Genomic DNA, 15814 nt, shown 5'->3' on the forward strand with positions numbered 1-15814 from the left:
AAGTTTTTGTGTAATAAGTGCTTTCATTTAAATGTTTCTATGGGGCTAACAGGCATAATCACCTACTGTGTGATCGTGGTAATTATGGATAGCAACAGGGCATCATTGTTATAACTTGGTGCTAAATGAAACTGCTTTGATTAATTGTAAATTGTAAGATTGTTCCAGTGTTTCAAGCTGAATTTTCATCTTTATCAGCTTAAGTGCCCACATTGGGAATCAGCAAAGAAAATAGAGTTAAGACTAATAGTTAACAATTTACCATACATCATGGATTCTTGGTCAAGTGATAAAAGGCTGTCAGGAAATGAGAAATTGATACCTTAAATAAGAGTAAACGTGCTAAGTGTAGCTCTTACAAGATTGTTTGATAAATTCTAAATTGGTTTAGGCAAAGCACAATCCCTACTGACATATTTCAGTTAGTCTGAAGCTGATAACACCAACACTTGAAATAAGTTTGTACATCTGGAGGCAGATGCATGACCTGTGCAAATTGTTATAGCGCTATTGACGTTAATTGGGTTCCAGCAATTTTTGCTAGTGGAGAGTATGCCTTAGTATCTGTAATAAACAGTGTTTTGTATTGTTGGAATATGAATCTTGAGAAGGAGCTGGAATTAACTTTGGAGATGTAAGTGGACTTTTATTAGGGGTGTGAGATTTTAAGCCAACATTTTTTTCAAAGCTTAGTTTGTAGTTAGGCATGAGATGGCATGTGCAAGTTACCTGATTTGTTACTTTGCAGGAGGTGTTAAAAGTCTGGGATCTAAGTCATGCCCTTATTGTGCAAAAGCTTTTGTAAATGCTTATCTTTGTGTGTAATTTCACTGACACTAGTAACACTGGTCATGTGTTAGAGTCAGCATGCGTAGTTTTGAACTGTGAAAAGGGTGTAAGAAAAACCTTATGCAGTGCTTTAAAGGTGTCTTGTCTATAAAGCAAGAAAGGATTCTGGTTTAGCTTACCTATAAAGGTGCTTCTAAAGCTTAGTGATCAGAGGATCTAGCCCAGCAATACAATCTGTGTTGTTGCTGAGACACGAAGCAAGACAACCACAACAGCCTTGCTTGAATACTGTGTTTCTTAAAGCAAAGGTTAGGATTAGAAATAGACTCACAGAATGGTTTGGGTTGGAAGGAATCTTGAAGATCATCCAGTTCCAATGCCCCTGCCATAGGCAGGGACACCTTCCACTAGACCAGGTTGCTCCAAGCTGTGTCCAGCCTGGCCTTGAACACTGCGAGGGATGGGGCAGCCACAGCTTCTCTGGGCAACCTGTTCATCACCTGCCTCATCACCTTCACAGTGAAGAATTATGTTACTTTCTGTTGCAGATCCATGTTTATATATTCCTCGTTTTGCACACATGCTTGAGTTTGGGGATAAGAACCATGAGGTGTCCATGACGGCTCTCAGGCTGTTGCAGAGAATGAAGCGGGACTGGATGCACACCGGCCGCCGGCCCTCTGGGCTCTGTGGAGCAGGTATGTCAGACACAGAGTGTATTGCTTTCCTGTCATGGGTTGAATGGTAGAGCCTGGGGGTTGGAAACAGATGAGGAGTTTCTCACTTCCTTGGCGATGCTGTTTTCTCTGGGGTTTGTGCTGTGAGGCACCTACAGATTATATATGTCTTCAGTGAAGTAGTTTCTGAAACTAAAACTTTCTTTTTGCCCTTGCTCCTACATTACTTGCTCACATCCTTTGTATCTTATGTTTTGGATTTTTAGCCTCTTTTCTGGTGCTCTTCTCACCCCTACTCTCTGGAAGCTCTAGCTGCTAAAAGTGGGTGGTTTTTGTCAGCTGAAATGACACCTTTATTGCAAGCCCTTTGATTTGTGTCTTTACACAGGCTCTTATGCAAGAAACACCCTCTTTGACCTGTTCTGTGAAATTATTTTTCTCTCCTTCTTCATTTTCTTCTGGGATCCATTGCTGTCATGATACTTGCTTAAAACCTACCAGTTTGGGAGGGCTAGGTTAAAAGGTAGTCAGTACCAGCTAGCAAGGTTGGAATAATGAAGAGTGTAGACAGTCACAGAGTTCACATATGGGCTTTATTTTATTTGAAAGATCTTACGTGTGCATGCTGGAATGAGAAATAGCACTCAAACCTTAGGGAGCCCAGGACTATGGCAATCTTCTTGATTTCTAGTCTCTTTTTGTTAATAGCACTTGCTTATTGCACATTGCTATAAATTTTAGTATAGACCATGGGAGACAGGCCTGGTCTTTGATTCACTGCAGAGACTGTATCTACACAAGCAGGTAATTTGATTCAGTAAATACAGATCAATAGATGGAAGCAGATGGTGCCAAGTCCCCTACTGCATATATGCAGTTCACATGGTGTACTGTGGACTGTATGACTGGGTTTAATTTGATTCCTTGGCCTAAACGTCTGTGCCACACATTGTTTGAAGGGCCAGTCCTTACTTCAGCCCCTGATGTTCCCATTAGGAACTGCACCACTTGAAACACCTACCTGTTGTGGAGCTCCGGTTTGGTTTCTTATGAAAGGAAGCACTTTTGCATGCTTCAAAGTGCATGATGAGTGAGGGTAGTGATTCAAAACAGAGCTAGTACTCTAAATCAACACACTAACGTCAGCACAGCCAGCACTAGTTGCCTAGCTGTGTGGAAGGTCTTGCAGGAGGGCGCTTGGGCACTAGCAAGGTAGTGACAGTGGTGACAGCGATGAGGATAGCAGCTTAAGCAGACTCAGTGTTTTGCTGGAGATCTTTCTATTCAGGAATAGTAAATTCTGCTAAAAAGATGGGAACTTTCAAAATACGGGATCAATGAAATTTTCTTGTGCTGTAATTTAAGTAGTTGACCATCATTTCCCAAATGTTAAAGCACAGAATTTTTCAGGGAGCAATTTGCAATCAGCTTAATATTACTGAGTAGGAAGTAAAGTTTGTAAAGTTAAGTCAATCACCTGTATTCAGGGACACAGCTGAGCATAAGCATTTACAGCTTTTTTTAGCTGAAGGCAGGGACAAGGAGAAGTTATAGTTGCCTGCTTGTTTTCTGCTTTTCCTCAGGAAATTTTCTGCTTTATGGTACTGACTTTCCCTGCTTATTCTCTAGCTCTGCTGGTGGCAGCAAGGATGCATGATTTCCGACGTACTGTTAAAGAGGTCATCAGGGTGGTCAAGGTTTGTGAGTCTACATTAAGAAAAAGGTCAGTGCATTTTTACTGCTTTTATCTTTCATTTATAGTACTGAAAAGTGTGTAGTCTAAAATGAACGTATATCAGAGAAAACCAGGTTCTTTACCTTTTCAGAAGGGCCAGGAATAAAATAAGTACAATGTTTTTGCTGTTCATTTTTAAGTACTTAGATCTGTCTCTTATGTAGGGCCTCAGATACTTAGCAGAGATGGCGAGGAGCACTGTGTCCATTTAACAGGTGAAGAGTTGAAGACAAAGAAAGTTGGGTCAGAAATGTTAACAGCATTGTCATGTCCTCGGAAGAAATGATTGATTCTCAAAGCTGAGGGAGTACTGTGGGAATTTTTTCTCCTTTTTACTTCATAAAGATTTTACTTCATAAATCCAGAGTCCAGTGCTGGGAAGTCTTGTCCTTTAACTGTTACTGAACAGAGCTTTTCAAAATATTTTGCTGAAGTATTAATTTTTGATGGTTTTACACTGCTAATAAAGAGAAGACATTGCAGTGAGTTTAACGGTAAGTTCACTGAAGAGGTCTGAAATGGAATTATTAGCAGAATGTGAGCCTGAAATTGGGAATTTCCCAGGTATCTTTGAGGTTCCCCTCATTTTAGCTTTGAAAAATTGCAACATTTTCTTTCCCCATAGTGTGAGTAAAAACCAGCCTAACTGAAATACCCTGCTTTCTGTTGCCCCAGTTGGAGTTTTCTGTACCACCAATATCTTCTGAAGTTTGTTCCTCCAAGGCCTGTCTTTAGAAAGCTCCCTTTGTGTCTCTCATTCTTTCCACCTCACAGAGACTAGCTTAAGCATATCCAGCTGAGTCAGATACCTCTTAATAATATTCACTTCTTAATTGTGAAAAACATTTTTGCTCCAGATCTTCATCTGTGGAACGGGAATGGTAGTATTTCCCTACCATGCATGGGTGGTACAGGGAAAAATTTTAAGTGTTAGAAGTGCTTCAGGGTACGACAAGTATAAGGATGGAGAATTACAAATGCCGCTTTTTTTCTCTGGCCTGCAGGTCATGTGTTTCAGTGTGCAATTTGTATGATTAATGATTTATGCACCCACAATCTACTTCAAGATGCTTTGGCTAAATAGGTAGAGTTTGTTCTTACAAAAAAAAATAAGCATAATAAATTAGAGTTGGAAGGAAAATTAATTTGAACAATTGTTTCAAGCGAAGAGATCTTACTTCAAAATTCTTGCTTTGAAATGTTTACTCAAGTCACACATGTCAACCAAAATGACAGTGTTATTTACTTTGACAGGGTAAACGTGACAGCTGAATTATTTTCAGGCAGCTATAATTACAACTATTTATCATGAATCTATAAATTTGATTGATGTTTTTCAAATAAGAGCACGTTATATAGTATTTAATGAAGGCAAATAAAAAAAAATACCTTTGAATAACTCTTCCTGCACTCCAGGTTTTTTTCCTCTTCTTTCAAGAATTCCTCTCAAAATGCCATTGAGTAGAAGTGGTTTAAATTAATAAGAGCTTTTTTCATATTCTTAAAGATTTATTTGCTTCTCACTTTGTACAGTTTTATTTCCTTTGAATTATTACTACAGTTACTTCTGTTTGGAAAGAGCTACCTGTGCTTTGTGTATTGTGAAGGTGTTGAGTATAGTTAGGTGAATGCTTGTTAATGGATGATGTTGGTGCTGAGTTCACTGCTGATGGCTTTGTCCTGACAGCTCTTTAAGTGAAACCAAATTGGAGTCCAGATAATGCTGAAACTTCAGCCCACAGGTTCTGGAGTATGGTTTGATTTAGCTCCCAGCTGGCTACATGGCTCCTGGGAAAGTCCAGGAAACTGTGTTGGAAACCAGATTTGGTTCTGGTGCTAATGGACTTCCATAGAAGGAATCTGCAAGGCAAGGGGCAGCACTGATGTGATGTGCTTCTGCTGCCCTTTAGAGGCAGCCCAGCAGACTGGGGGACAGGGTCTGTGTTTGTCCATGGCTTGCTTGAGGGTGCAGGAGTAATGCTTTTAAAGAAAGCTCAGGTTGTCTTCCTGTTTTGGGAAGATCCTCAGCAAGGGGTGGCAGCCCTTGGCAAGAAAGGGCACTATTTCTAATCCTGTTACATGCAGCTGTTGTGACTGTAAAAAGGGATTATTTCACCCTGTTGCCCATCAGCTGGAGAGCACCAAAGCCTGTGTGGCTGTAATCTATTGCCTCTTCCACTACTGTGTACCAGAGGAGTAGCTCTTAGGAGGAGGTTCACAAAAATGTGACATACCTTCAGGTCATAAAAATGAGTGACCTGATCATAAAAGGAATCTGTTTTGGAAGGAAAAAGAAACAAAGCATGGCCCATGGACCCATTCTGTCACTCATCTTTGAATCAAGAGTTCTTAATTTAACCATCTGTTTGATTTTTAAAAAGTGTGTGTTTGTTTTTAATATGCTATGCATTTTGGTAGGATCTTGGTAAGAAAACTTCGTACTTGCTTCACAGCGCCTTCTCACTGTATGTTTTGAAGCACACAATTAAAATGTAAAGATTGTTGCTGTTGTTGAAAGTGAATGTATTAAATATTAATAAATGCACTGATAGTTCTATCTCATTTTTCAGTCTAATTGAAATGAGATTAACTTATATATCACTTTATACATTCAAAGTACTGTATAAATATTAACTGATTAGTCAAATTGTTATTTTATGTGTCATCATCTGTGGAGGTAGCAGAAATTAACTTTTAAGCATCCCAACCCTATTATTTAGTTTAATCCTCACATTTGTGCCTGTGTTCAATGCACCTGTGTTCACTACTGCCTTTTTAACCTTTACATTCTCTACCCCTTCATCTGTTTATTCACTTGTTGCACACTTTCTCTGCATACTAATTCTGCCTTATCTGCAGTAAGAATAATTTTTGTGATATTTGTCCATTGTACATTATATAAGAGTGTTTGAAGATCTTAGGCACTTCTTCAATAAAAATAAAATCAGCTTATCTTTGTTAACACTTGAATTTTAGTTCTTTGGCTTACTGTCTTTATCTTTAAATTGAGCTGCTTTTTACATTAAAAAAATACTTGTTTTCAGTCCATAAAGTACTGTCTGTTGAAAAACCTATTTGTGGTGAACTTCAGATGAAGTGAAGCTTCAATTAGTAGGAATTGGAATGAAAGGCCAGAATGGGTTTAAAGGGTTCATTTTTGGGGTGAATGTTTTTTCTCATAGCTAAATAGCATTTTTGAAGAAGAAATACAAGACTTGTTACGAAGCAATGCCATTTACCAGTTGGATATGCTATGGGGACCTTCATAAACGGGGTCCTTTGCTCATATCCTGGGGATTCTTTCAATGACTGCTTAGGTTTTTTTTTCTGGAAAAATTAAAGAATCATGCAAAGATGAATGTATTACCTGCAGCTCTTCTTATTTTCATTTCTGCAATATATAGCTCGCATAAACTTCATGTCCAAGCTGCCAGTGCAGTCTCGAGCTGGGTGTGAGTGCAGGCAAAGCAAGGAGCACATCAATACTGAATGATGGGATCAAATGTACCCCGATGAAGTTTGTCATGATACCAAACTGAGTGGGGAAGTGGAGGCTTTGGAAGGGAGAGCCACCCTGTGGGAAGACCTTCTTTTGCTGGAAGAGTGGGCTTACAAGAACCTGATGAAGGTCAACAAGGATAGGCGTAAGGTCTTGCACCTGGGTAAGCACAATCCAAGAGTGCAGCACAGGCTGGGGAGCAGCTCTGTGGAAAGGGACCTGGGGGTCATGGTGAATCAGTGATTGAACAGTGTTCTGCTGTTGCAGAGAAAGACAACAGGATGCTGGGTTGCATCAGCAAGGCATCACCAGCAGAGGTAAAGAAGTCATTATCCTGCACTATTCAGTAGTTGTGAGGCCACACCTGGAATACTGGGTTCAATTTTTGTCCCTGCTGTACAAAAAAGATGGGAACAGGCTGGAGAGTGTACAGAGGAGGGCCACAGAGATGACCAAAGGACTGGGAAGCCATGTGATGAAAGGCTGAAGGAACTGAGCTTGGGAAGGCTTGTGAAGGCTTGGGAAAACTTATCACCATGTTCCAGTATTTAAAGGGTGGCCATAAAGAAGATGGAGACTCTTTTTACAAGAGGTTGCATGGAAAAAAACCCAGGGGTAATGGGCACAGGTTACTCCCAGGAAGATACCCTTTGGACACAAGAGGAAAATGTTTCACAGTGAGAACAATCAGGCATTGGAATCATCTTCCCAGGGACCGGTGGATTCCCCAGTAGTGGACGCTTTCAAGACTCAACTGGACAGGGTGCTGGGACATTTAGGTCATACTTTGTCAAGAAAAGTTGGACCAGATGATCCTTGAGGTCCCTTCCAATGTGGTATTCTATGGTACATGAGTCCAGTGTCAGGATGGGAAGAGAAGGTGACAGGGGCATGTGTAATTGCTAGGTGGCTGTGAGGTTATGTTTTCCAAACTATCAAGCTGTATCAACGGAAAGGGAAGGGTGTGAAGAACTCTTGTGTTCAGCTGTGATCCAAGTAAAGCTGTTCTAAAATCCTGTGAAAGGTATATGATGAATAAGTGAGAGCTATTTACCTAAGGTATTGTGAGCATGGAGAAGGGTGGAGGATGCTCAGTATGTCAGAGCTGTAACTACTCTTGGCTGAAGTGTGATATGAAGCTTTCAGAGAACTGGGAAGGTTACTTCATGTAAAGGAGCTTGTGGTGTGTCTGCTCTGATCTCAGCTCAGCAGCCCTGGAGCTCCCTCACTGGCTGCTCTTATGATAAGCTAAGAAAGTAAATACAGGAATATTTTATGTCTCCAGTTAAATAATTTCAAGTGGCTTAGGTGACTTCTAGAAATCTTTCTAGTATGGTGAATAAAATACAGCTTGATCCACGCAGATTGGCACTGTGTACCTTTGTAAGTTGGATTGTCTGGTTTAATGAAAAAAGTTTTATTTTTGAGGAATCCAATTTCACAGGCAATGTTCATTTTTATAAATCTGGCTTCTATACAGCTAGAAAGCTAAGACATTAGTTAGATACCTAAAAATATTTTCATATTTCATACTTAAAATGTCATTTTAGAATTATTTAGTGTTTTACTTTTGAAACAATAATCAGCACTAACTTGGGCTTAGATTTTGTAAACAGCTTTCCTTGTGTTTGACTTTCTTCATCTGAGTGGCTGTTAAGAAATTAAACAGCACTCTACTTCTGTTTTCTGGGACATCATAAAGTGTTTTTGACAGACCACAGTGGAGGAACCATGCTAATGAAACAAAATTTTAAGGAATGCTAAAGCATTTTGTTGCATTAGCATGGTGTGAGCACTTGAACTGGGGCAGGGGGGAACCACTGAAAAAAGCCAAGAACAAAAAATTCCAAGGATTTAGACTGATGGACTTTTGGAATGGCAGGGAGATCTGTTGGTGGAATCGTTGGTGGGCTGAACATGAGCACAAGTGATAACCTGAGTTAACCACATGTAATCGCTTGCAGAATATGGGCTTAAAAATTATGCTAATTAATTTGTGACAATTTGAAATCTCTGTTTTGGTGTAAGCAAGTAAAAGCAACTAATTCTAAAGGGTGCTTTTGCTTGGTACAATAAATCTTTCAATGTGCCCTTTTTTTAGTACTTAGAAGAGTGACTGAGATTTGCCAGCAAATGAGCACCATAGATTATGTCACCAAGTTGATTTGCAGGAGATGACTGTGTATGCTCTTAGTCCATTGCAGAAAGAGGTGAAATGCATTAATGTAGTACACCATGGAAGTTTTTTAAGTGAAAATACTTCTCTTTACAGTTGCATTGGGCCAGGAACACAGGCAGACTAATTTAGCACAGCCCAGGTGATAATTTGTAAGTTGTAAAACCACACTAACTGGATCACCTCTGATTTTTTTTCCTTAGCTTTAGTAATGAGATACTCCTTCATACAGGCTTTAAAAATACCCTTTATATTGCTGAAAGTACATGTAAAATTATATATGTACAATTATTATATCTAAGGAGATTATACTTCTGTTTATTTACATACTGGTGAATACTGGAAAACATTTTTAATGTCATTTAGGAAGCATTTAATAACTGTTTCTGATATATGTTCTAAGTATCACTTTCAGGGTATGTGCTTACATGCTTCCATAAATAGTTCACGAGTAAACATTGTATGGCTTGGAAAAAGGTGGGAGAGGAGGGTGATGCAATAGACTGGTAAATGTGTAGTTTAAGAAACAGCAATGGTCTGCCACATCAGTGCAAATTCTGAACTTCACTCCTCTGAGCGAGTGCACATGTTTAGAGTGATAGGCACCACTGGACACAGTGGGAATGTACTGCAATATTTTGATACTTCATTAAGATATAAATCCCATAAATCCTGCACTTTTCCAGAGTTTCCAAGTGCTGGAGTTGTCAAATCAGCTGATCTATTACTAGAGTATTTGTGATTGATACGGCAGCTAAGATCATGTAGATAACATGTAATTTAGGGTTTAGATTATATTCTTAATGTGAGAAAAATCAGGGGAACTTAATTACCACCACCAGCTTATCTTGCAGTTTTTTTATGTATTCCTGCTATCAATGCACCAATATTCAGCTTAGTATTTTTTTAATCCATTAATAAAATATTTTTAATACTTGTAAAAAGACCTCTCACAGCAGGTAGCTTAAAGGCTGACTGCTCAGTCTAAATTTTACGTTTGCTCTTTAAAAACACAGTTGTCTCTGAAGTTATAATTTGTTTGCTCTTCTCTACAGAGGCCCAGCACAAGATACCTCTGCTTTATGCTGGTGCTTTCTAGAGCTAGATACTGATTGTGTATACATAGGAGGATGCCATGGCTTTTCCTAAATGGTCTCTCCTTAGAAGTTCCTCTTGGACTTTGAACTTGGACTCCAGAAGCGTTTGTGAATCGGACTTCAGAAGACCTTGTTCTTCTACGTGCTTTGTCATGCCCCACTGCTGCAGAATTTCACTTAAACATTAAACCCGGGCAGCTAGCTGCACACAGGAGTCTTTTTTATTCCCTTGGCTGTAGACTGGATTCATAAGTCTGCACTGGATGGTATCCCTGAAACAAAACCAAGTAAAAAAAACCACTGCTTGGAACTTCAAAATGACTGACCCATTTTCCCTTATTGGGAGCTAAATTAAGTGTGAACAGAATCGCTTTACTGTTTTGTACACAAAAGTGCTTTATCAGACGGTGAGGTGTGGTTTTGTCCATAAACGGATGAAATAAAAGCTGTGGAAATTTTTCTTTATAAAAAAAATAAAGGGTTGGGGTTAGGGGCAGATGACATCAAGCTCTGGAAAAACTTTTCTCCCAAAGGAATTTGCTTGAAAGAGTTTGCTCTGGGAAACTGTAAGAGGAGGGTTTATACTGGAAGTTGAATTTTAGCCTGAGCTGTAGCGGTTGTTCTGCTTTGACTATAAATAGAAAATACTTGTCTGCCAAATTTCAACTTTTAGAGCCTTTTTGAATTTGTGCCAAGGATGTAATATCTTAATGTGGGTATCTGTTTATTTTCCTCCTTCTGTGCAAAACTTGAAATGGCAACTCTTGCTAGATTTTTTTAGATGAACAAAAGTGCAAAGCAAGTATAATTTTTTGGGGGAGACTTGAAAAATAGCCCGTAGCTATTTGTTTTCTTGCAGGCACTCCCTCACCCCTGAAGTTACTGTGTTTATAATTGAGGTTGTGTCAGTTTTTCTTAGCTGCAGAACTAATACTACCTTGTTTTGTGCGGCGTATACTGCTGCGTGCATCAGTTTGTTGCCTTGGTGGCATGTGTCCAAACACTGGATAAAGTTAAAGAAATGTTTTAAAATATGTAGACAGGATATCAGCCAATGTAAAATGTTGAGGCAGGCAAGTGGTTGGCAAACACAGGTATTTATTTATATCGAGTTAAAGGAGAAAAATGAGTGAATAGCTTGCTCTCCCACAGAGCTGTGATCCTGACTCAGGGATGGTTCTTCATTTCTGGAGGATGGTTTGAGCTTTGTGGGTAAGACCAGTGAGAAGTGAATAAATAATGTGCTGCTCTAAATTTGAGCTTGCCACTGGCCTGTGCGTACAGCATAACACTGGCAGCCCTCACCATGGGCATGCAGCCCTCAACCCGTTTGGCTTGGCTGAGGAGTGACGAAGAAGAGGGCATGGGCACAGGACTGAATGCTTGTGGCTGGGTTGGATGGTTGAACTGTGCTGTGCTGTTGGTTTGAGCTCCCTGGAAGCACCACCAGCAAACATGACATAGGTGTGCTTGTCCTGGTGCGGATGCACTGAAGGCCTTGGGAGAGACCTGTGCTGCTGGTTTAGCTCAGGGCTGAAGCTGGTGCTTGAGTTGCAGGTCATGCCAGCTGCTTGCACATTGGCTCACATGTGGGATAACGAACGTCTGATGGGGGCAGGGTATGTGACGTGAGCCACATGACATGGTGGACAAGGATAGGGGCAGACAGAGCCTCAGGTGTCTTTGAGGAGATGTGCATGGGGTTAGGTGCTGAACCCCAAGCATGGTCATCTTGTCCCCAGCCTTGCTTCATGAGCAACTGGTTTTGCTGCTAGTTCTGCGTGCCCAGGGTTGTGCCATTTTGGCTGGGTTCAGAGTCTGGCTGCTCATCTCAGAGTTAGTAAGCGTGGGATAAACAAACTGGGTGACTTTGCCAAAGTGCATGTTGGCTCTTTACAGTGGGAGGAGAATTAATACTGTAACGAGGTGAGGCTGGCTGGGAGGAAAAGTCTTGCTGAAGTGGGACTACCTGTGAATGCATGATTCATACCAGGGAGAGATGGATGACTGTAGTTTAATGATGGTGACTGAGAAGATGCATGCTCCTAAAATAATACATGGGTTTGGCATTAAGTAAATCCTGAATTAAAATAACAGTAACAGTGCTCTAGCCAGGTTTTCCTTCTAGCCTGATAGATGAGGCTCCCTTCTGGAAGGTGGGTAATGCACACTGGAAGCCCCGTAACACTGGGAAGGATTTCTAGTCTGTTAATTAAAAGCTGAGTGCTGCTGCTGTGAATAGCATCCTCTTCTCCTTTCTGATTTGATCCAAAAGAGGAGGAGGGAGCTGGTCCCTGGTACTCTGAGGGAAGGATTTGGGCTGTCAGTTGCTCTCAAATGCATGGCTAATTTGGGGCTTTGTGGAGATGCCTGAACTCCAAAAGTGAGACTAGGTTTCAGAGGCTTTCTTCTCAGCAGTGCTAATTCTGACTGGCACACCCATGAGTGGGCACAGTGTGCTTTTGGTTGTTCGTTTTACATAGAGGTGCCCATCTCTCCTTGCATGTTTTGTGGGCCTGTAACCTGTGGTCTGGGAGCAGGGTGCTTCCATTTAAAGTGTCCTGAAGTTATGGCATGTCTGCATCCCTTTGCAGGGGGATGTCTTGCCTTGCTCCTCAGTTTACAAAAAAGGAAATAAAGGTACTGATGAGGATACAAGGAGAGAGTGTGGCCCTGGGCTCTTGAGTTTGTCCCTGGAGTTGTTTGGAGACTAGATTTCTGTCTTAGAGAAAGTTTCTTCTTTGGAAGGAACTTTGTTTGCAATTAGAAGTAGAGAAGAAAACTGTGACCGCATTTCACAGGAGGAGAAATGCTGAAAGGTCCTGTGATGGAAGTACTGAATCACCCTTTTCAGTTTCCTAGCTTTGCAGATGGAAGCTGTTGTCAGCTTTGCTTCCTCTGGAAGATGGGAATATTCCAGTGAAGCAGCTGCAGACCTATCATTGCTGTTTTCCCATGGAAAATGTTGATATTATTAAAAGGGCACTTTCTGTCAGAACAGCATTCTGCCAGATATTTCCTGATCTGCCTTTGTGCTTAACCTTTTGTCTCACTTTCTCCATCTGTAAAATGGATGTGTTCATTGTTAACCACCTGTATAAAATGCTGGAATTTGTGGATGAAGTTATGACAGTGGAGTCTCATTTAATATTCAGTTCCTTTGAGAGACTCAGCTGCTTTCATGGCAATTCCCTGTGCAGCTAGTGTTCTCTCTCCCATAGGTAGGAACTTTTAACATGTGAACATTAAACAAAAGTTTATTATTGTAAACTATACATATTCATATATTCTATTTGTGCTATGTGCGGATGATCCCTCTATTTTATTACTGCTTCTGTGTGTCCTAGGAAGGTTCATTCTTGTCCCTCTTCTAGTCTGCTGAAGATATGTTACCTTAACATTTGCTTAGTATAAATTAATCATGCTAACATATTTTTGTTAGCAATATTTTTGAGCATACTCCTAAACTATGATGGCAGATATTTTAGTTTTGAAATCTGTTTCGTTGATGCTGCTGATAACAAAAGCAGCAAGACAGGAGAAATGAGCTGCATTTCTTGTCTTGGTTTTGTCAGTCTGTACTTAATTGACCATATTTCTGATCTGCAGTATTTCTAATCAGTCTTAAAAAGTGTGTAACATATTGTTAATAAATCAAAAGCCAATTTGTGATATGAAAAGAGACTTTTGTTGCAGCAGATGAAACAAGTAGTGTCACTTCAGTTTTAATGTAGTCTGTATTTGAGCCATAGTTTCTCAGGATGACATGTTTATTCTGTAACTTAGCAGTTTAACAAACTTTATCGCTTTTAAAAGTGTTCATAAAGTTGTCATATTAATGCGTTGTATGCTTTGGTAGGTTGACAGAGTTTGAAGATACACCAACAAGTCAGTTAACCATAGATGAGTTTATGAAGATTGACTTGGAAGGAGAATGTGATCCTCCTTCGTTTACAGCTGGTCAAAGAAAGCTGAAGATACAGCAGGTGAATTCTGAACCGGATGCTCTCTCCTCTCTTCTACCTCTCTTCTCTCTTCTGCTTCTGTATATTCCTTTTTGAATCAGTATATTCTAATTCCTAACTGACCAGCCTTTGATAAGGCTTAGTTACATTTATTTTGAGGTTCTTAAGAGAAGGGTGAACGTTAGTGCATACGATACCCATTAACTAAAGGATATTTTTTTGTTTTACTGACATAGGGACAGCTTCCAGTTTATATATATATATATAATTTTTTCTCACTCCTCCAGGGAGGCATGCTTTTTCAGATTTGTAGCTTCAGATGTACCTTTAAATATCCCCTGATGAGTGATCAAAGTATGCCTGCTGTCTTAGCCAGCTGCTGTGGGAAGTACAGAATCACTGCTCTTGTTAGTCAGACTGGGATGTCTGGGTGGCCGAGTAAATGAGCACCAGCTGAGCTTCTGTGTTGTGCAGCTACCAGTGTTTGGTGCTGAGCCCATGACTGCTGTACTTACTGTAGGTGAAGGCTCAGCACACTCTGCCTAGATGCTTTCCCATTTGCAAGCTGATGCAGTTACACTAAGCACTGTTACCTCCTTGTGCTTGCTTTCCTGCTGTATGTATGTTTCCCTTGTGCTTTGACCTTCTACCAAAGCACCAAATCTTTTCATCCTCACAAAACAGGAGGTTCTCATGTGACAAGTTCAGCTGAGACGGTGGTGTGGAGATCTTGAGTAGCTGTCCTAATATCCACTATAATATCCACCTAATATCCTAATGTCCATTTCCCTTTTATATGCTGAATGCACCTTTCTACCCCGGTTAGCAAGGATTGGGGTTGCAAAGGAGTAAGCTTTGTAATTGGATCAGAAACTGTTGGGGAAGTGCCATTACATATAACTTCTTTTTTTTTTAAAACACATATGAAGACAATAACCCAATTGCTTTAATGAGGCTTCTGGGTTTTTTTGTGGTACAACACCTGCTTCCACAGAGATAAGTTCTCATGTGGCTTAATTTCTTTACAAAGCATGACCTAAAGCTGGCACCAGAGGAGAAGATTTTACTACAGACATAGCCTGTTCTTACATTTATTTTTTTTAAGGTTTTTGTTTTTACTGCTCCATATATGCCATCATTTAAAGGTCTGTAGGTGTGTTTATGATGTTCTCAAGAGCCTGATAGTTGCTGTAGGTCTTCACTGTCATTGCCTGTGTGCTGTGTCTGGCCTAGGCACTGAAATTTCAGTGCTGTCCTTGCACTTGCTTACATCTATAGGCACAGTCATAGATCTGGCTGCTGAAGAATGGGACTTTTTATTTCAGTTTGCCAGAGTGAAGGCTCCTTTTGAGATGGGTAAGATAACATTTGAAATTGGTCGGTATTTTGAAACTTGTCTGTCTTACCTCTCTGACACCACAAAGTAATTTGAGTTGAGGTTCAAAACCTGCTCATTGCTTTTAAAATACCCTACCATTCTCTCTACATATATAGGGTTTGCAAACAGTACAAACTTGTGGGGGCTTATACTAATGTCATGTTTATTTTCTTTATTTTCATTTCAGCTTGAGAAGGCGCTATCAAAAAAGCTGGAGGATTTTGAAGGTATAAATTGTGTTTAGTGTAACATATCACTCATTTATTCAAAATTACATCAGTGATTGCTGAGTTTTACTTTTATTTCAATACCACAGGTGAAATATCGAGCTATCAAGATGAAATAGAGATTGAATTAGAAAGCAGTAGACCAAAAGCAAAAGGCGTATTTGCAAATTACACTAAAGATGGTAAGTCTGTAAAGTCTTGTGACTGATAATAGTAATGGGTTTGGATCCTGCAGGCAGTCTTATGTGTATGAACTTTATTGTGATAAATG

At 40.0% G+C, this 15814-nt stretch overlaps 1 protein-coding gene across 1 annotated transcript in view; it reads left to right on the top strand.

The window, feature by feature from the left end:
* BRF1 (BRF1 general transcription factor IIIB subunit) overlaps positions 1-15814 on the top strand; it is a 175394-nt gene that overhangs the window by 86317 nt on the left and 73263 nt on the right. The window contains exons 6-10 of the mRNA XM_013129164.3: positions 1338-1487; positions 3096-3189; positions 13833-13959; positions 15504-15543; positions 15633-15725. Of these exons, the coding sequence (XP_012984618.1) occupies positions 1338-1487; positions 3096-3189; positions 13833-13959; positions 15504-15543; positions 15633-15725 (504 nt within the window). The remainder of the gene's footprint in view (positions 1-1337; positions 1488-3095; positions 3190-13832; positions 13960-15503; positions 15544-15632; positions 15726-15814) is intronic.

This window comes from Melopsittacus undulatus, chromosome 4 (genome assembly GCF_012275295.1).
Source record: "Melopsittacus undulatus isolate bMelUnd1 chromosome 4, bMelUnd1.mat.Z, whole genome shotgun sequence".
NCBI classification, from domain to species: Eukaryota; Metazoa; Chordata; class Aves; order Psittaciformes; family Psittaculidae; genus Melopsittacus; species Melopsittacus undulatus.